Source organism: Raphanus sativus, chromosome 4 (genome assembly GCF_000801105.2).
Source record: "Raphanus sativus cultivar WK10039 chromosome 4, ASM80110v3, whole genome shotgun sequence".
Taxonomy (NCBI): Eukaryota; Viridiplantae; Streptophyta; class Magnoliopsida; order Brassicales; family Brassicaceae; genus Raphanus; species Raphanus sativus.
This window is the reverse complement of record NC_079514.1, coordinates 7,963,954-7,984,692: the sequence shown is the minus strand read 5'-3', so window position 1 is coordinate 7,984,692 and position 20,739 is coordinate 7,963,954. Positions and strand designations below refer to the sequence as shown.

The 20,739-nt window shown below is 34.6% G+C and overlaps 2 protein-coding genes and 2 pseudogenes across 2 annotated transcripts; 1 reads left to right on the top strand and 3 right to left on the bottom strand.

Annotated features, from left to right (window-relative positions):
- Nucleotides 1-2,922: 2,922 nt before the first annotated feature.
- On the bottom strand, nucleotides 2,923-4,561 carry LOC108855779 (UDP-glycosyltransferase 84A1). Its single transcript, XM_018629677.2, has one exon. The coding sequence runs from the start codon at nucleotides 4,442-4,444 to the stop codon at nucleotides 2,975-2,977; it is 1,470 nt and encodes a 489-aa protein (XP_018485179.2). The 5' UTR covers nucleotides 4,445-4,561; the 3' UTR covers nucleotides 2,923-2,974.
- Nucleotides 4,562-6,401: 1,840 nt separating this feature from the next.
- On the bottom strand, nucleotides 6,402-8,167 carry LOC108852917 (cytochrome P450 71B2-like; annotated as a pseudogene).
- Nucleotides 8,168-10,750: 2,583 nt separating this feature from the next.
- On the top strand, nucleotides 10,751-12,095 carry LOC108848597 (uncharacterized; annotated as a pseudogene).
- Nucleotides 12,096-12,237: 142 nt separating this feature from the next.
- On the bottom strand, nucleotides 12,238-18,960 carry LOC108848596 (pyruvate, phosphate dikinase 1, chloroplastic). The gene is given in 23 exon segments (XM_057009098.1): nucleotides 12,238-12,431; nucleotides 12,537-12,628; nucleotides 12,706-12,783; nucleotides 12,874-13,011; nucleotides 13,095-13,223; nucleotides 13,298-13,427; nucleotides 13,517-13,694; nucleotides 13,779-13,817; nucleotides 13,820-13,913; nucleotides 13,991-14,080; nucleotides 14,167-14,328; nucleotides 14,444-14,608; nucleotides 14,702-14,839; nucleotides 14,963-15,142; nucleotides 15,236-15,364; nucleotides 16,076-16,311; nucleotides 16,402-16,564; nucleotides 16,652-16,789; nucleotides 16,899-17,132; nucleotides 17,208-17,264; nucleotides 18,490-18,558; nucleotides 18,560-18,746; nucleotides 18,826-18,960. Coding segments are annotated over 22 exon segments (2,865 nt in total). The 5' UTR covers nucleotides 18,743-18,746; nucleotides 18,826-18,960; the 3' UTR covers nucleotides 12,238-12,388.
- Nucleotides 18,961-20,739: the final 1,779 nt, after the last annotated feature.

Below are 20,739 nucleotides of genomic sequence, written 5' to 3'. Positions count from 1 at the left end.
CAAATCCAATTTCTATTTCTATCTATAAGATATTAACTATATTTGTCACATTAATGTACGCATTTACTATATTAATGTTTTGTTTTAATGTTCTTATGAATATTCTCGATAAATAATCCTAATTGAAATGTAATAGTATATTTAATATAATTTTTTTTCTTTCTCTGTTTTGTTTTTTGAACACTATTTTTCTGTCAACACTAAGAGATACTTTAGTTAGTGTCTCTATTTCTATCTTAACACTAACTAAAACGATCCTTGGAAGTTTTATGATAAACAAAATGGATATGAAGATCATCTGGACATAAACCAACAAGATTTTTAATTTTCTAACCCATACATTATAACTAGAAAGTAAAAAGATTAATGCATATGAAAATAAATGATAACAAATAGAACTATACCTTATTCAATATCAATGATTTTTTGTGTGTTTTTTGCCAATAAACTTAAAATTACACTTATTTTTTTAACAATTTATTTAAAATCATAATATTATGAGAAAATATATATTTAATATATATGCACAAATATTGTTATGTTTTTTCATCTTTTATATACGTATTGTTTTGTATTGATATTTATATATAAACTGACATTGATAAGATTTACTTTTGGATCCGCCACTGGTCATGTGCCAAAAATTTCTTGACCTAGTAATGTGAGAGTGATGCTTAGACTACAGATTCACAGTCATTCCAACTGCGCGATCAGGAGGGTGGCTTGGAGTACGACTGTATGAACAACAGTTGGTTATATGGACATCGCGAGCAAAAGTTGGTGAAGCTAAAATCACATTTAATTAATATTTTTAATCGAATAACTATTTAAAACTGGTTAAAATAAATGAGTTTAGATGAATATTTTTATCTATTAAAATTCCATTTAAACTCTCTTAAATCCTATTTTAATATCATGTGTTTTGTTAATTGATAATTTTGATATATGCATAAAATATTTAAAATTTGAACAAATTAATGTTTATTTGAATAAATCCTAATTTCTTGGGCTGAGATGTAAATTATGTTGTTGTAATGTAATAATTTTTTTAAAAAAAATATATAAAAGTTTATTATAATTAAATATTATACTGTAATAGTCGGCGAAAATAGTATATATTTTTTTCGTAATATTAGGGGTGAAAATAAAAAGTGAAACTATTAGAAATGTTTTATTTTGTATTTCTTAACAAATATAAAGTGTCTATAATATAATAATTATTTTTTATACTTATTAATCAATATTATGATGACTAATTAGCATATCATTATAGGAAAATATGTCAATATAATGTAACTGTATATATAATTAAAATAATGTGTTATATTAATCACATAAAAGGTGAAAATTCTATTAAAAAGGTTTAAGATTATTGAATAACACAAGAAAAAACTGGATGGAATACTGTCCAAAGGAGTAAGACTAATTGTTATTAATATATAACTGTTGGCGAATATAAATATTAGAAATAAATAGCCACCGATAATTTTGGAGAAGATGTTACAAAATATGTATTGACTATTTGACTTAATTACGAAATAAAGTTTGTTTGATTTTGATGCAGTTAGAAAATATATAATTTATCTTTTAAATAGATAATATAGAAAAATAATTGTCGAAATAAACATTTACTGATAGGTCACAATCATAATTTAATATGATAGATTTATAATTGTCTAAATAATGTCAGTTCCCCTTCACGTAGGATATCTGTCACAGTCTGTGCATGAAAAATATATTAAAAACAGATAAATCAGTGTCACAAATATTGTTGTTTTGCATATATATGACATATAATATTTTTTTTTCTGATTAAAAATATAGGATCTTGATTCCGGAGGATTATAAATTTATAAGAGAAAAAGTAAAGGAATTCAAATTATCAAAATTGAAAATTAGGGAATGTCGTATGCTAGAGAAGCCGACTCTTTGTTTTCTTGTAGAAACACTAGGATTTTTGTAACTTTCAATAACATAAAACTCTAGATATAACAATATTAAAGAAGTATAGAACTAATATATGTATATGTTTAATATTCGATTATAAGTTCCTAAATATAGCCTGTTTTTATGTTTTAAATAGAGGATATTATCTTATTTATAACATTTTCTTATAGTTATAGGACATTATTTTAGCATTTTAATATATATTTTTTACTAAAGACTTATCTCCAGTCCAGCCACTTCTCACATGCCAACTTCTCAACAAAATTCCGCCTACGCCTTCCATTTCAAAGCATTCTTCCTGAGCTCCTCCACCTTCTCCCCACCCATTGCTTCCAAAAGCTTCTCAGCCACTTCCTCCCTCGTCACAATCCTCTCATCCGCTGCTCCCCGGCCAAGCTTCACTCCCATCTTGAAAACATCACTCAGATAAACCGGGTTAGTGACTTGATCTCCAAACTGCGGAAAATAAACCACCGGAACTCCCCAAGTCAAAGCCTCCGTGGTCGATTCCACAGTGACTTACAAAACACGCAACAGAAGGATGAGCCAAGACTTGCTCCTGTTGACACCAGTCCACAATCTTCCCTTTACCGTTTAAGCTATATTTTAGTTTTAAAATAAATGCATTGATTAAATCTATAACATCACTATTTTAAATACAAAATAAAAAAAAAATCTAAAACATCATTATTTAAAAATATGTAGGGTGTATATGTAAGGATCGATGCCAACGGTAGAAAAAAAGAATCAATACATATACGCAAAAAAATGAGAAGAACAATGATTACATAACATATGAGTACATCCATTTCTCAAAGACTCATGACATATAGTTTTTATTTGCAATTAATTTACCATGAATATGGATTTATGTGAATTACACTTATGATGAACAATTTTACCCGATGAAAGTTTGAAACACTAATAATGCAAAAGTGAAACCAAATACAGAACAAATAAACTTTTGAACACTAATATGCAAAATTCAAAAAAAAAAAAAATAATTGAAACACAATAACACATTGGTCTAATGACCCTCCTTAACCTTGTATGCTCCCACACCTAACTTCTCCACAAACTCACTGAAATTCTTATCCGACGATCCCCCGGGAGCCACCGCCGCTTCCGCCTCCGCCTTCCATTTCAAAGCATTCTTCCTTAACTCCTCCGCCTTCTCCCCCACCGTCGCTTCCAAAAGCTTCTCCGCCACTTCTTCCCTCGGCACAACCCTCTCATCCGTAGCTCCACGGCCAAGCCTCACTCCTGTCTTAAAAACATCAACTAGATAAACCGCGTCGGTCACTTGATCTCCCCACTGAGGACAACAAACCACGGGAACTCCCAAAGACAAAGCCTCCATCGTCGAGTTCCATCCACAGTGAGTGACGAAACACGCCACGGAAGGATGAGCCAGCACTTGCTCTTGCGGACACCAGTCCACAATCTTCCCGTTACCTTTCCCACTCTCTTCTTTTAGTTCTTGCGGCAAGACATGAGTCTCTAACTTCATATCATGCGGCGGAGGTCTAAACACCCATAAGAACGATAAACCCGTTTTCAAGACTCCGTGAGCGATCTCCTCGATCTGTTCTTGCTTCAGATAAGCAACCGTCCCGAACGAGATGTATACAACCGACGACCGGGGCCTCGAGTCTAGCCACTCGAGGCACCGATCTGCCGGTTTGCAGATGTCTCCGCTCACCTCAGAGGTCAACGTCTTAGCCACTTTGAAAAGCGGTCCAACGGTTTTGATCGGGCAGAGGTTCGACATGTAGTCGACCACTTCTTGCTCCAAGGCGTCGAAGGAGTCGACGAGGACGCAGAAGGGCTTGCTCAGATTCTCGAACTGTCCGAGAATCGCTTGTCGGAATCCCGCGAACCGCGAAGAAGGATGGAGGAAGCTAGGGATCTCGTCGTGCTTCAAGAGTGGGACGCAAGGAAGCTTCACGTCGAGCTCGGGCTCTGTTTCCGTCGGGAACGAAACGGAGCCGTTTTGGTAATGGTAATAAGCGGAGAAACAAGCGCACGACTGGACCCACAGCACTGCACAAGGAATGCTGAACTCTTCCGCCACGTGGCAGACCCATGGGATAAACGGGTTGTTGATCAGACACGAGACGGGCTCGTTCGCTTCCTCGTACCTCCTCACGAGTTTCGACACTTGTCGTTTCCCGACTTGCTCGAGGTGCGAGATGTAACAAATGAAATCACCTCTGCGGTCGTCGTCGTCAGCCCACTCTTCGTCGAAGAACTCAAACCGTATCGAACCGGAACCGACCGGTTTAAGCTCACCGTCGACGATCTTGTTGGCTTGTTTCATTTTCTTGCCCCAAAGCTCGGTGGTGACGAAGGTGACGAGTGCTCCCTTTGAAGCAATCAGCTTGCCGAGACGAAGGAGAGGGTTGACGTGGCCTTGTCCTTGAAACGACACGAGCATTACATGAACTGGTGTTGGAGATGGCAAAGATTCGAACTCCATTCGCAAAATAGATCCCATTAATTGGTGAATAAATAAAATCACGACCTAATAAGGTTCGATTCGAAATGATGTTGTTTATATGATAATAGATACTCGCATAGAAAGAGGTTATTACTTATTTATAGAAAACCTTGAACGCGTTTATTAAAAGCCTCAACACACATTGTATACAAACCTACTCACTTATTCTCGACCACATATCTTAACTAACCACCCTTGGCTCGCATTTCGCATTTATGTGTGATTTTTTTCTTTTTTTGCCAAGTGACGTGTTATTATCTTGCCCATAGCTCCCATCATATAATATCAGTAAACGATTTTATCGTTGTGTGTATTTTTCAGTGTCATAGAATCCATTAGATGCTAAGGTCGTACGGTCGGTGAAGACCTAACCGGTAATAACTTTTTTTTTCTGTCACTGACCATAATAACTTAACTGGAAACTAATCGGGTTTAATTAGAATTTTGTTTCACATATTTATGTTTTATATATTCAATATATAGTTAAAATATATTGGTTTTAATTTGTGACGACATTTAAAAAAAAATGATTATGATGATTAACTCCTTCCTCTTTTGTTGTACCAATTAAACTGTAATTTTTGTTAAATCATTGACATTTTTTTTCTCGTGTATGTAAAGTTTTTTCTTTAATTTTTAACTTTTTAAAAAATTTGATGAGGACAAAATGACTAAAAAACATATTTTATTTAATAAACTTTGGTGTTCATTTTTTCTTTAATGCAATGGGACCACTCAATACTAATGTCAAAGTATTTCTAAGATAATTTCCGAAAATAATTATTGACACCTAATAACAACATCAGACTAGTGTATCTGCTATTCAGCTTATGAGAAAAATAATGTTTCTATGTTTTTACAAAAAAAAAAGATATTTTGTTTTTGTGCACGTTTTTTATCATCCTTACACGAGGTTAACAATAAGCCTAGACATAGATTGAATATTAGCATATTTTTAGTATTTGTCATTTATTTTGTATTTCACGAATATTTTACTTTTTATTTGATTTGCTTCACATACATATCATATGCGGTTTTCTGGATATCAAAATTTTTATTTGATATTTACGAATATTCACAGATATTTACGGATACTTCACCATTTTGTTCAATACAAGTAAATCTAAAAAAAAATATCAATTAAATATCTTTTACATCATAAAAATATAAAATAAAAATTAATGGAACTATATGTTTTATAAAATTTTAAAATTAATATTTTTTCTTATAATTTTTTTTTTAGAAAATTGTAGTTTTGTATAAAGATTTATATTCTTTTAATTTAATATTTTTATAAGTACCTTTTTTAAAAAAACTTAATAAATTATATGTTAAATAATAATCATATAATATTTTACATTTAAAACTATATATTTAATCGTAGATATACATCTGTTTGTACAAAATTCGGAGCAGATCAGTTATTTGTTTCTAATTTTTTTAGTATTTGTGATTTTTTAGTAATATATTTTTACAGTAAACTTTGATAATTTATAAAAAATATAAATATATATTATGTTAATTCATAAAAATTAATTATTTTATATAACATCATATATTTTGTATATTTTATTTTGAAATATTCTATAGCATATCGATTACAACTATAATAATTTTAACTACAAAAAATATTCTATAGCATATTTAAGTACAAAAAAATCTCTGCAAAAAAAAATTTCATAATAACAACATTACACTTACAACTAACTTACCAACAATTAAACTTTTAAAGATAAACTTTTACTGTTATAATTGAACCAATATCACCATACTGTATCCAAACGAAGTTTCGATATATGGAAAATGTACAAATTCCAATATTTTTAAACCCGACCCATCTACAATCGAACCAATAACCTTGGTAATCTGATATATAATCCGGTTTGGATTTTTTCTAAATCCATTATTTAAAAATTCAATCACAAAAACCTAATAAAAAGACTCGACTACTGGCTGAACCAAAGGAAGAGTTTTATTTATTCTGTTCAAATATTAATTCTTACATAACGCAACACTATCCTAAAACTCATACATACCATGCTCGTGAACTTTCGAGGGTATCAAGCTTTTGGGTCTCCACATCAATAACGTTGAAGGGGAACAAGTTGAAGAGGTACCTTTTTGACAATAGTGATATTACCAGTTTCTTCCATGTCAATGTCTCCAAAGTTCATTCCATCTGGCAATTCCCAATCGAAAAAGTAAAGCAAATTCATCAATCCTAGCTCCACAGTAGCAAGCGCCATTTGCATCGCAGGACACATCCTCCGACCAGAGCCAAACGGTAACAACTCAAAATGTTGTCCTCTGAAGTCTACAGAACTATCAGAAAACCGTTCAGGGATGAAATTTTCAGGGTCGGTCCAACGTTCGGGGTCACGTCCGATTGTCCATACATTAATTTGAATTTGCGTTTTCGGGGGAATATCGTAGCCTTGGATCTTGACGTGAGACATTGTTTCTCTTGGGAGTATGAGTGGAAATGGTGGATGTAGTCTAAATGTTTCCTTGATTACGAGTGTCAAGTAATCAACTTTGCCTAGATCATCTTCAGTGATTATTTCCCTGTTGTCCCCAAGGGTGGTTCTAATCTTTTCCTGAGCTTTCTTCATTGCTCTAGGGTTTCTAACGAGTTCTGACATGGCCCAAATAATGGTTATAGCGCTTGTATCTATCCCCGCCAGAAATACATTCTGAAAATCATATAACAACACACATAATATCTTTAGTTTAATTAAATATCACTTGTTAAGCTAACCAAGATTTTGAGGGTTTTACCATGAGGATAGCCTTGACATTATCAATATTGAGTTTGAAAGAATCATCATTTCCTTGTCTATCCATCATATCCAACATCAAAGAAACGATATCCGGCTCTTTCCTTCCTTCTGGCTTCAAGTGATCATCAATCACATACTGATAAAAAGCATCAAGCTCTTCACAGACTTTGTTGATCTTCTTGCGACGCTGAAACAACCAATCTAGGAATCTTCCAAGTGCACCAGGGAAAAAGTCAGAGAAAGTGAAAGTCCCTCCAGCTACAGTTGCTTCGGTAACAAGTTCTTCGATACTTTCTTGATCGATAACAGAGGCATACTCGATGAAGTTCTTCCCTAACGCTACTCTACAAATGATGCTTGCGGTCAGTGAGAAAATGGTTTTGCTTAAATCTACAGGAGATTTTCTCAAAGCAGATTCAGAAAATTTCTTCACCACAAGTCCGACCTCTTCCTCTCTGATATACCTAAACGATTGAACCCTCCTAAGGCTAAAAAGCTCGATCACCGCGAGTTTCCGCACTTCCCGCCAGTACGCCCCTTATTGCGAAAAAGCGATGTCTTTGAAACCGTAAGTGATTTTTGCGCTCGCTGACGTCTTTGGTCTGCTGCAACATTCCAGGTCATGAGTTTTGAGAACTACTTCAGCTGCTTCACTCGATGAGATAACAACCACTGGAACCGACGCGAGACGGAGAAGCATCACTGGCCCGTGTTTCATGGATAGGTTATGAAAACATTTGTGTGGCAATCCCGCAAGATGGTGTAAGTTTCCGATGATTGGAAGACTTGAAGGGCTTGGAGGAAGATTATACTTTGAGTTTGTAATCTTTTTCAGAAAGATTGATGATACAAGAGTAAGAAGCAAAACCAAGAAGAAACAGAGCAAGATCGCCATTTTTTTCAACTTTGTTTTTGGTCGAGTATTCCGAAGAGCTTGTATATAATAAAGGACTCGATAGATGCCTATCATATTACGTGTACAAAATATAAAAAAAGTATAGCGTGTTTGGTGTACACACTTTTAATATTATACTTAATAGACTTACTAGATAACTAACCAAATTTATATAAATATTAATACTATACTTGGTGTACACACTTTTGACTTACTTGATTGAAGTGTTATATATAACTAACCAACATTTATATAAATATAACTTCTAAGAATAAGATATTTCATTTATATAACGTGCTTCGTATTAGTTTTATTTACATTTTAAAGTTTTAAAAGTTATAATATAAATCAACTATCAATCCATCTCACATTTGATAAATATTTACATACCTATGAAAATATTCGGGAAAAAACTGTAATCATAAAACATAACCGATAGTTTGATGTATCATATTCAAATATATTAAATAACTAGATCTTGATCCGCGCTTTAGAAGCGCGAAATATTTTACGATGAAAATTTCACTAATAACTTAATAAATATTTTGGTAATTTTTATAGAGTGTATATTTAAAATATTTTTGCATTTAAATCAGTGTTTTTAAATTCAACCCGATTGTGATTATACCGGTTAATCCGGAGATCTGACAATTCAATTTTAGTTTTTAAATTATTCATATTAAAAAATTACTAAAACCCGAGACTAACCGATTGAACTGATGGATGACCGATATGTAATCTAATTTGATTTAAATTGTAATAGTTTCATAATTTGTAATCTTATAATCCAAATTTTAAAGTTCATTATTTTGCAATTTATGAAATTATGACGTTTCTACAAAATTTTAAAGAGAAAATGATAGATATAAAATAACTAAGATTAATTATTGTATTGTTTGGAAACATTGATAGTAGTATAAAAAATATATTGTTTGGAAACATTGATAGTAGTATAAAGAAATAAGTATATTGTTTGGAAACATGGATAGTAGTATAAAGAAAATAGCAATAGTGATTTAATGTAGGTTTAACTATAAAGTATAAATGTGTAATTAATTTAAAAACTTACAAAATAAATGTTAGATCCAATAGAATGTTTCCGTTTTAATAAGATAGATATTAATATCAACTGACTTTTAGTTTGTTCTGTTTACAATTGATGTATTTGTATCATCTGAAACTATAAGTTATATATCATCTGAACAATATGAATATCAAATGAATTTAGTATTTTCTTTTTTTATCAATTTCAAATATATTAAATTATATATTATAATTTAATTATGAATAATAAATATAAAATTATTTTATTTAAAATATATTACTATAATATTTATTTTAATAAGTTTAAGTATATTGTAAAACATCTAAATATATGTTATTGAATATGTAAATAATATGTAATTATTTAATTTTATAATTTATAAAATAGTTAATAAATTGATTAAATTATTTTATACTTATTAGTTGGTGTAGTAATTTAATAATGAATATGAATTATGTGTATATAGATATTAAAGAAGTGTTATTTCTTGTTCTTTAAATAAAAATAAATTAATATTCATTTATACTATTATTTAAAATTAATTACGATTTTTAGTTTTTAAAAGTAAAGATTCAAAATAATATATATTTATATTAATTAAAAAGATATCTAAAGATATTATTAAAATACAATCCTAGAAAAGATACCTAAGTGTATCTTTTTAAAATGTCTTATTTTGAAAATATTTAGACAAAGTGTTAAATCAGAGTATATATTTAATAACTAAGGTTGTTGTATGCAAAATAATAAGAAGTTAAATAATAATACTATCAACTGTTAACCAGTCCATCAAGCTTTAAACCTATCTTATTATTTCATCATCAATTAATTAGAGCCTGACTGGTGTAACCGCAGCGGTTGCGGTTGCGGTTGCGGGAGTTTGCGGGTGCGGGTAGTTGCGGTTTTAAGCGTTTTCTAAAGATTTGTACGACTGGTACAGCTGTTAGAAATTGTTGCGTTTGCGGGATTCTTATGACTGGTAAACTACCAAACGCAACATCTGTTAAATAATAATTTAACAATATTTACATTTTAGGTAATTATAAAAATATTAAAAATCATAATAATATGATAAATATAAAATTTATATTTATAAAATCACATTATTCAATTTTAAAAATTTATAGAAAATATTTTAGTTTTGAATTTTTATAATATAAATTGAAATATAATATGAATACATTTTACAATTTCTATTACTTCAATTGAAAATTTTTATTGGATATTTTTAGTATTATTTTATTTATTCTGTTTTTAAAGAAAAAAAATTTATCCTCCCGCAACCGCCCGCAACCGCAAACGCTAGCTGGAACCAGCTTTTGATTTTAAGAAGTTCAGAGCGGTTTGAAGCGATTTGTAGCGTTTTCTGTGATTGTTTCGAAACGCCAACAACCGCTATAAATCGCAAAAGCTGCGTTTGCGGGTGGTAGCGGGAAAAACAGTCAGCCCTAGTCAACAACTGATCAAGAAATTCTTCACTCACTGATTGCCATAAACCCGGTTAAACCAAATTGATTAATTCCGGTTATCAATCAAGGTTCTTCAATTTGGTTTTTAAGGCTAACCCTCACTGGGGAGGGAGAAGAAGAAGAGGAAGGATGGTGGGGTTTGAGAGCTACGTGGTTGTTCACAACATAGCAAAGCGGTGTGACGGAGGTGATCCTCGTCGGCCGCCGTGACTTCAACGCCTTCGGCAGCCATGGCTCCGCTTCTCACGTCCGTTTCCGCCACTTCCACTCCCTCATAGAAGCTCGCGACTATCTCAAGGTCTGATTTCAACACTTACTTACCCCTCTAATAAAGTTGGCAACTTTATGTTCTCTTCTTTTTTTTTTTAATTCACTTTTGTGTCTCTTTTGTTGTTGTTGTGGTTGTGTGTTTGGTTTTACTTAAAAAAAGGAAGAGAAAGATTGTGATATATGTGGAGTTGAGATTGCAGATGGAGCTTCTGCGATCAACGAACATCCTTTTAAAAAAAACACTGCGTTTCTTCTTGGTAATGAGGTAATCTATGATCACTACATCACTTTTGATCATCAAGAGGACATGTAACATTAGTGGTCTGAAAAGATATGAGAGGTGATAATATTAGGGATTCTTCAGTGTGATGGGTTGTTTTGGTTCTTCATCTTTCTTTCATCTATGAACGTTGAAGGAACTAGTGAATCAATAGGAACACCAAACTTTGGTGTGACGATGACATTATGTGAGACTTGGTGAATCTATCATTACTAAATGTGATTTTTTTTTTGGTAGGGATCAGGTTTATCTGCCAAAGAGTATGAGATATGTGACTTCTTTGTATACATTCCTCAGTATGGCTGTGGCACTGCCTCCTTGAATGTCACTGTTGCAGCTTCTATTGTCTTGCATCATTTTGGAGGTACTTTTTCTCTGTTTTTTTTTTTTTTTGTTTTTTTGCTAATTCTGATTTAAGATTGTAAGAAACTTTGTTAGAAAGCAGCAAACTTATGGAGAGTAGTAACTCTGTAAGATCATGAGATGTGTGACTATTCTAGTCGTTTCTTGCTTTTAAAATGCGATGTTTTTGTTACAGTTTGGGCTGGATTTTCTGAACGTGTCAGAGATGGAAGCAAGTTTATAGTCGCGGATAAACCCTTAAGGCAAGGGAAACGGAATATCTGTGCTGGTACACAAGAATCCATCGTCGAAGAGCGCAAGTTGAGGAAAGAAAGTGCAGAAAATGGCTTCTTTGATGAAGTTGGAAACGGGAATTCATCATCATCATCATCTGATCTTTTAAACGGTTTGTTCCTAAACGAATAGTTAAGTGTCTTTGAAAATAAGAACAATGTCTTGATTTTGGGTTCATAAAAGACAAAAGCTCCTCACACTTGTTGGTTCCTTAGTAGGTAACAAAGCCTCTATGATATTTGGTTTGCAAGAAGTTATAGTTACTTGAACCTATTTGTATGAGTATGAACATCTTTGAAGATGGTTTCAGGTGAAAGATTATTAATCTTCTTCTTAACAATTCCACTAGATTATGTGATCAATTTATTTTCATTTGTTATTTGATGCAAGTATAAAGCGTATGGACATGTTAAAATATCCCAACAGTATTCTTTCTTTTATTAACACTTCGGTTAATCCATGAAATTATTTTTTAGACAAAAAGTTAAAAAAAGCAATTTCTTTGATTTTCTTCCAAAAATCTAGTTTTCATTTTTTATTCACAGAATAATGCCATCAAGATGTCATCATGCAACAACTTGAGCGGCTGCTAGCCTTGCAATAGGAACCCTGCAACCAAATACAAAAACAAAAATCCCCAAATTTACATCACATCAGATTTTTATTTAATGATACAATAATGATTTTGATATGAGCAGTAACTAAATAATATACCTGAAAGGAGAACAAGAGACATAGTCAAGTCCTACTTCAGCAAAGAATGCAACCGATGATGGCTCTCCTCCATGTTCTCCACACACTCCAACCTGTTTTATTAATTAACTCAGAATTCAGTCTGAAACTCTATAATGTGATTCAAATTCAATTCACAAACAAAACTTACCTTGAGGTTAGGCCTAGCCGCTCTTCCTTTTTCTGTGGCCATCTTGACAAGTTGCCCTACACCTCTTTGATCAAGAACCTGGTACAAAGCATATAAACAATACCTATCAAGATTTTACATTTTTGGAGAGAGAGAGAGAGAGACAGCAAATGAACTTCTCTACATTACCTCAAAAGGGTCGTTTTGTAAAATTCCTTTGGCGAGGTAAATCGGTAAAAACTTTGCAACATCGTCTCTACTGTATCCAAATGTCATCTGTGTCAAGTCATTTGTCCCAAACGAGAAAAACTCTGCCTCTTCCGCAATCTGTTCAAAAAAAAGAGTTTCTTCTACTTTAGCAATGTTGTTGTAATGCTTACACAGGTAGTGTAGTACATTACTACATTTACCTCATCTGCAATGAGCGCGGCTCGTGGGATCTCAATCATTGTCCCAACCTTGTAGCTCACGGTATGACCCGTTTCAGCAAATACTTTCTTTGCAACGTTCCTGATTACATTAACTTGATGTCCCAGTTCCTGTCATTGTCATCATTTCTTTTAAATTTTTTCTTGATAATCTTGCAAAGAGTCTATATGTTTGTTTCACTTACCTGAGGAGTTCCTACAAGTGGAACCATAAGCTCAGGAAGAACAGTAACCCCTTGTTTCTGCATCGACGCTGCTGCTTCGAAAATCGCACGTGCTTGCATTTCTGTTAACTCTGGATATGATATTCCAAGCCTGTAATATACAAAAACAATTAACCGGACTGTTGTTTTGTAATGAAGCCAATACAATAACCAAGGTGCAAAGAGAGAGAGAGAGAGAACCTGCAACCACGGAAACCAAGCATTGGGTTGACTTCAGAGAGTTTCTCAATCTGTGACAAGATGACATCTTCTTTCATGCCTGTTTCTTCAGCTACGTCGTGTACTATAGCATCCAAATCACCTTCAGGGAGAAACTCGTGAAGCGGAGGGTCTAACAAACGGATTGTTACTGGTAAACCTATAGGTAACAAGAACATCAAAGATTAATGCCTTGTTTCAAAAGTTCTACATTTTGAAAGAGAGACTCAAAAAATATGTTTACCGTCCATCGCAAGGAAGATCCCTTCGAAATCAGAACGTGGTAAGGAAGCAAGACGTCTAGAGAAGCTTTCCTTTGCTCTGTTGTCACTGCCATTATCATCTTCCTCACTGCTTTGATCCTATCTGCGCCAAAGAACTTAACAACCAAAGCCAAACACAACATGAAGAACAACATGGACACATGGGATCAAGAACAGAGGAGTGTTAAGTTACCATATGCTCTGTTCTGCAAAGACCGATCCCTTCAGCGCCGTTCTTCCTAGCTGCAATGGCATCTTCAGGTGTATCCGCATTCGCCATAACCTTATTTGATCATCAAGACATTAATATTACAAAAAAAAAGATTGAAAAATGTGAAAAAATATGTTAAATAAGAAACTCATACACACCTTGAGACGTCTGACAGAATCAGCCCAAGACATGAAAGTCTCAAGATCTGCACTTAAAGCCGGAGGAGCCAATGCTTGTTTTCCTAATATAACTTCACCTGTTGTTCCGTTCATCGAGATCCATTCACCTTCATTTATCGTCAAATCTCCAATCAAAAGAACCTGCAAGTTTTTTCAAAAATATTTTTTTTAAAAAAAATCTTAACTTGAGAAACAAGCTTCCCCAATTTTTTTTTGAAAAAACCCTAACTTGACAAACAATCAAAATAAAGAAAACCTTATGGTTCTCGTCGACGCGAATCTCTGAGCACCCAGCGATGCAACATTTCCCCCAACCACGAGCAACAACCGCCGCGTGTGACGTCATTCCTCCTCTCGCCGTTAGTATTCCTTCAGCCGCGTGCATGCCTCCAACATCTTCAGGGCTTGTCTCCGTTCGAACCTTAAATCTCATGTCAAAAGACTCATTCAGACATCGCAGTGTTGTTCCGGTTTATACTATTCAGACATTTTATGAGTATTTATTTTATTTTACCAGAATCACGTTCTTGCCCTGAGAATGCCAAGCTTCGGCTTCCTCCGCCGTGAACACAACTTGTCCAACCGCCGCTCCTGGAGACGCTGGTAACCCCTTTGCCACCACTTTTTCACGGTACCCCGACACATCATGAAACTAGCCCATCAAGAAAACAAAACTTTGATTAGAATTGCCAAACCCTAATAATCTGTTTTGATCTCTAAACCCTAAAGGCCTAAAAAGAATTGAATCTTTTTTGAGTCTGTATATATATGTTACCTGTGGGTGAAGAAGCTGATCAAGATGTTGAGACTCCACCATTTTGATTGCAGTAGATTTATCTACAAGACCTTCACCTACCATATCAACTGCTATCTTCACCGCACCTTTACCAGTTCTCTTACCCGCTCTACATTGCAGCATCCACAATCTCTCCTCTTGTACCGTGAATTCGATATCCTGCAACACACATTTTGAGACCATTGTTGAGACTTAAATAATGTGTCCTGTTTGCTTCATTAGTAACAAATAGAATTGTGTGTTGTACTTAACCATCATGTCTTTGTAATGCCCCTCTAAGATGTCGCAGTTCTCTACAAGTTCCGCGTAAGCCTGAGGCATTACTCTCTTCATTGTGTCCAAATCTTCTGGAGTTCTTATCCCAGCAACCACATCCTCTCCCTGTCCATAACATTTTGGGAGTTATTAGATTCGAGTTAATTATGGGCTTCCAACTTAAAACCAATTGACAATTAGTGGATTGGTCCTAACCCTTTATATAGTAGTAGAATAATTCTTATATTTCCGATGTGGAATGTTTCTCATCAATACCCTCCCTCACGCTCAGACATATCTAGGTCTGAAGCGTGGACAATTGTGGGAATAACATCCACAGAGAATCCAACACCGGTGTAGTAGTAGTTGTAGTAAATTAGGTCAAAGGATCTTATCGCTCTGATACCATGTTAGATTCGGATTAATTATGGGCTTCCAACTTAAAACCAATTGACAATTAGTGTATTGGCCCTAACCCTTTATATATTACTTAATTATTTCTCCAACTACCGATGTGGGACTTTATTCATCAACACTCCCCCTCACGCACATGCGTGGACAACTGTGGGAATACCATCCGCGGAGTGGTCCAACATCGGGTGGCTCTTTTTAATTTAACTTTGATCCACAAGGATCGACCGCTCTGATACCATATTAGATTCGGGTTAATTATGGGCTTCCAACTTAAAACCAATTGGCAATTAGTGGATTGACCCTAACCCTTTATATAGTAGTAGAATAATTCTTATATTTCCGATGTGGGATGTTTCTCATCAATAGGAGTTCATGAGTTTCCAATTTTAGAAACAACTGATCAATTGCGGTAGGTAGACAGACCTGAGCGTTGACGAGAAACTCGCCATAGAGCTTCTTCTCTCCGGTACTAGGGTTCCTGGTGAAGAGAACACCAGTTCCTGAAGTGTCTCCCATGTTTCCAAACACCATACACTGAATGTTCACCGCGGTTCCTTTCAGTCCACTTATCTGGTTAATGCTTCTGTACTTGATGGCTCTAGGGCTATCCCAAGAGTCGAACACCGCTTCAATCGCTAGCTCCAGTTGCTTCTTCGGTTCTGCAATTAACCCACCAAAAATGTTCAGTTAACTAATAACTGAATGTCATTATTTAAATCTCATGTCAATAAACATGAATCATATCTAACCTGAAGGAAACTCTTGACCCTTGACCTCCAAGTAAACGCTCTTGTACTGCTCAACCAATTCTTTGAGATCAGTGGCGCTTAACTCGGTGTCGTTTTTGACTCCTTTGCTCTCCTTCATGCTCTCCAGCTTCTCTTCAAACTTGGCGTGTGGAATCCCTAAGACCTTTATCGATCAAGAAAGCAAAGAAAAGGATCAGAGAGTTTCGTTTTGTACAAGTTATCTGGAGCTGTATAAAAACAGAGGACTTACAACATCACCGAACATATCAAGAAACCGCCGGAAAGAATCATAAGCGAAACGCTCTCCACTTTTGGCGGCTAGACCGACCACAACTTGGTCGTTTAAACCAAGGTTGAGTACGGTATCCATCATACCGGGCATAGAGATCTATAACACAAAGATAAATGGAAGACAAGCCAATGTTTTGTCTTTTTTTTTTTTTTAAATACATATAAATTATGCTGACAACATAAAAAATAAAGATATTTTTACTTACGGCGGCGCCGGAGCGGACGGAGAGGAGGAGTGGCTTGGAGGGATCGGCGAGGGAAGCTCCAATGTCACGTTCAATGAAGCTAAGACCTTCTAGAATCTCTTCCCATAAACCTTCTGGAAGTTTCTTGCCAGCGACCTGATATTGCTGACAAGCCTCCGTTGATATGGTTAGTCCCGGCGGCACCGACAAGCCTATGCTTGCCATCTCCGCCAGGTTCGCTCCTTTACCTCCCAACTATTACATCAACATTTTTTATTAAAGAGATTGATGTATATAATACAGTTTGGTATAATGATACTGATTACATACCAAGGACTTCATGCCCTTGTTTCCTTCGCTTCTACCTTTTCCGAAGGTGAACACTCGCTGCATCATGTTGTTAATTTTTTTTTAGTTTTTAGTTTTTTTTTTTAATTGAATTTAGAATGCAGAAATGTTGAAAGTCAGGGAAGGGCATGTACGTGTATATATACTCAAAAGGTTGGATGAAGCAGATAAAACTGATGAATTCTATCCCACTTAAATTGGACATGACTAATTATCTATCAGCTAAATATAATGTTTGTAATTTAAACAAATAAAAATAGAAAATATTCAGACCAAACTGACAAGAAAATAAATTTTACAATTTTTCAAAAGAAATAATCATATACATTATATTTCTCTTATTAAGAAAATCATTTCTAAAGTATCAATTATTTTCTCATAATATAAAGTATTAAGTCGAAAGTTCATTCAGGATAGTTCATTATATATATATATATATATATATATATATATATATATTTTTATGGAAACTATAAGGAAATTTGTTTTTGCATGGTACGTCAGCAAACAACATTTTATCTTCTCAAGAGATCATTCCAAAACTCCGACATTGAAATGCTAAAACTTATAGACGCTTCCGTTCGGTGACTCGTCATAGATGTGTCGTCAAACCAAACTATATCTCATATCTAATCACGCAAACAATTAACTATCTACCACCACTTTTCTTCGAAGATTCTTGTGTTACAATTTACGGAACGTGGCGTTGGAGGATCTACCAAGTGGCACAAGAATCTGATCAAAAGCACAAGCCCTTATGTTATCTATATGCATAGTCCACTCAAACAATTATTTAGCCATCAATTTGGACCAGGGATTCGTTAAAACCTAACTAGTTTACTAAGCCGGAGTTAGATGATCATCTTTACGGTTAACGTCTCTTTCAATTTATAATGATTTCGTGTGCCATTTTAACTTTCGACCGTTCCGTGTTTAAAGTAGAGTTATGGAACCAATCAACATCATTGCATCAACAATCCTCATTTTCACAAGACAAAACCAATGTCACGATTGCGTAACCCGTTTTGTGTTCTAACAATGAGAATAAACCAAGCATCCATCTCCGGTTTTACTCACCCACTGAGTTTAAATAAAATAATAAAAATTGAGCTGCTATGGTTTCGATCCAATGGTCGGTCAGAATTTTATTACGAATCTCAAGTTGAAACATAATAAGCGTAAAAAAAAAAACCAAGGAAGCCTAAGAAAATCGGTCTACAATCACAAGACACATAAAAAAGATGGATCAAAATGGAAGACTTACCTTTTTGGTTTGGGTAGCGGCCGGCTCGGACACAGGGCTAAGGATGGCTCGTGCCTTTACCTCACGATTTCAAACCGGTTTTTGCTATGCTAAACCGTTGGCAATGGATTGTGCCAATTTTAGCAAACCGGCTTGATCCATTACCTAGCCGGTATGATCGACTAACCAATCGGTTTTCGCCAAGATGATCCGTACGGTGCACTCCATATCCTTGGAAGAGTTCTGGTGTTGTCTTCAGGATCATACTTTTCATTTTCCTAAAATATAAATCACTAAAATAAATAAAAATATATCTTCTCGTGAAGAGTTTTATAAGATATATATCTTTTTGCTCACGTGAAATAGAAATTGGTGTTTGATGTCTTGATGGTGAGCTATTAGTGAGAGTAGAAATGGCTGACGTTTTATATAAAAGAAGGTTCTCTGAGCTTAATTTATTTTATTTTTGTTGGTTCTTAATTATTAGATATATAGATGCTTGTGCTCTTGACAAAAAAAAAGATGCTTGTGCTGTGACAGATGTGAGAAAAACATAGATGAATAAACAAGAAAAAAAAAGACAGAAATTTAATGTGATTTATCAATTGGCTATTTTCATAGATGAAAAGAAAATTTTATAGATGGAGAAATTACTTATGGAGAAATTATAGAGATCTGTCTACAAAAAAGACAGATATGATTTTTCTACAGCTGCTGACTAGGTTTAGAAGAGTCACAGACTCATAAGATATATATAGTTGTGTCCCAAAAAACCCTAGCACTAATGGATCTCAAATATTAAGGCCCAACAGATTCAAGACATTATTCAACAAATTTTCACTTTGACTTAAATCCTCCACAATTAAATGTATCAGAATGCACTTTTTCGTACTCAAACTACAAATATACTAGATTCTCTCTTTGCTCAGATGTTACGTCGAACTCGGATGTCAGAAGTCCCATCGGACCAGATGCTCCTAAAATTCATATGCCATTACTTGGGCCAAATGTTTTCTTCGAGCCAGATTTTCTTTAGAGCTAGATGCCCTTTAGAGTCTGACGTCCATCAAGGCCAGATTAACAACTTGAGATGTTCAGCAAATCAAGATAATGCTTGAACTTGATGTGAGGAACCAGCTTAATGAATATATCCACATGATTATCAGTTATTCCTACCTTTATAAGTAGTCTTCACATCAAGTTGCTTCAACTCCAGAATTAGAAGTCTCGGGCTACTCATCAGACGTCGATCGCTTGATATTTTCTTGAGGATCGATAGATCATGTGTTAACGAACATCGATTGGTAGATCCGATCTCTGCGATCACTTGATCCTGTGACTGGCGTGGATCGATTGCTCCCTGGTACTAGATCAGTTGATCTAGGGTAGTCCGACTGCACTTTCTGCAGCTCCACATGTTTGTCAAAATCCTCCTGCTCTGCTTTTGAAATGGACTCAGCTGAAATTTTGAGTATAGAACTCTCATCAAACACAATGTTCCTTTTAATTACAAATCGTTTCTTAGATGGAGACTAGACTCTGTATCTGTTGACACCATCTCCATAAACTATAAACACTCCCTTCTTTTCTCTTGGTTCCAGTTTTCTTTCATCAACATGATAATAAGCCGTGCAATGCAATCAAAGACTCTCAAAATAGAGTAATCAGCAGATCTGCCTAACCACACCTCATTAAGTATTCGACACTCAATGCCTGAATATGGTCCCAAATTAATCAAATAACAAGCCGTAATAACTGCTTGAGGCCAAAACTTATTCTCTAAACCATCATTAGACAGTATGTACCTCGCTCTCTCCCTAGAAATGTCTGGTTTATTCTCTCTACTCACCATTTTTCTGTGGTGTATATCTGATTGTATGTTGACTAGCAATTCCTGCATTCCTACAGAACTGATCGAACTATGATGAACAGAATTCTGAACCATTATCAGTACGAAACCTCTTAATTTTCTTCTCAGTTTGATTCTCCACCACTATCTTCCACTCCTTAAAACTGTTGAAAATTTCATTTTTATGCTTCGTGAATGTTATCCAAGTCTTCCTCGAATAATCACCAATCATTGACACAAAATACTTGTGACTCATTAGCGACTCCACCTTGGTGGGACCCCAAAAATCTGAATAGATATAATCCAGTGTGCTTTTTCTCTTATGAACAACCTTAGGAAACTTTTTTTGATGTAGCTTCCCAAACACACAGTGCTTACAAAACTCAAGACTTTTGGTCTTATGGCAACAAAGAACATCCTTT

Coding starts and splice junctions, on each gene's coding strand:
- LOC108855779 (XM_018629677.2), bottom strand. CDS start 4,444: ATGGGATCTATTTTGCGAATGGAGTTCGAATCTTTGCCATCTCCAACA.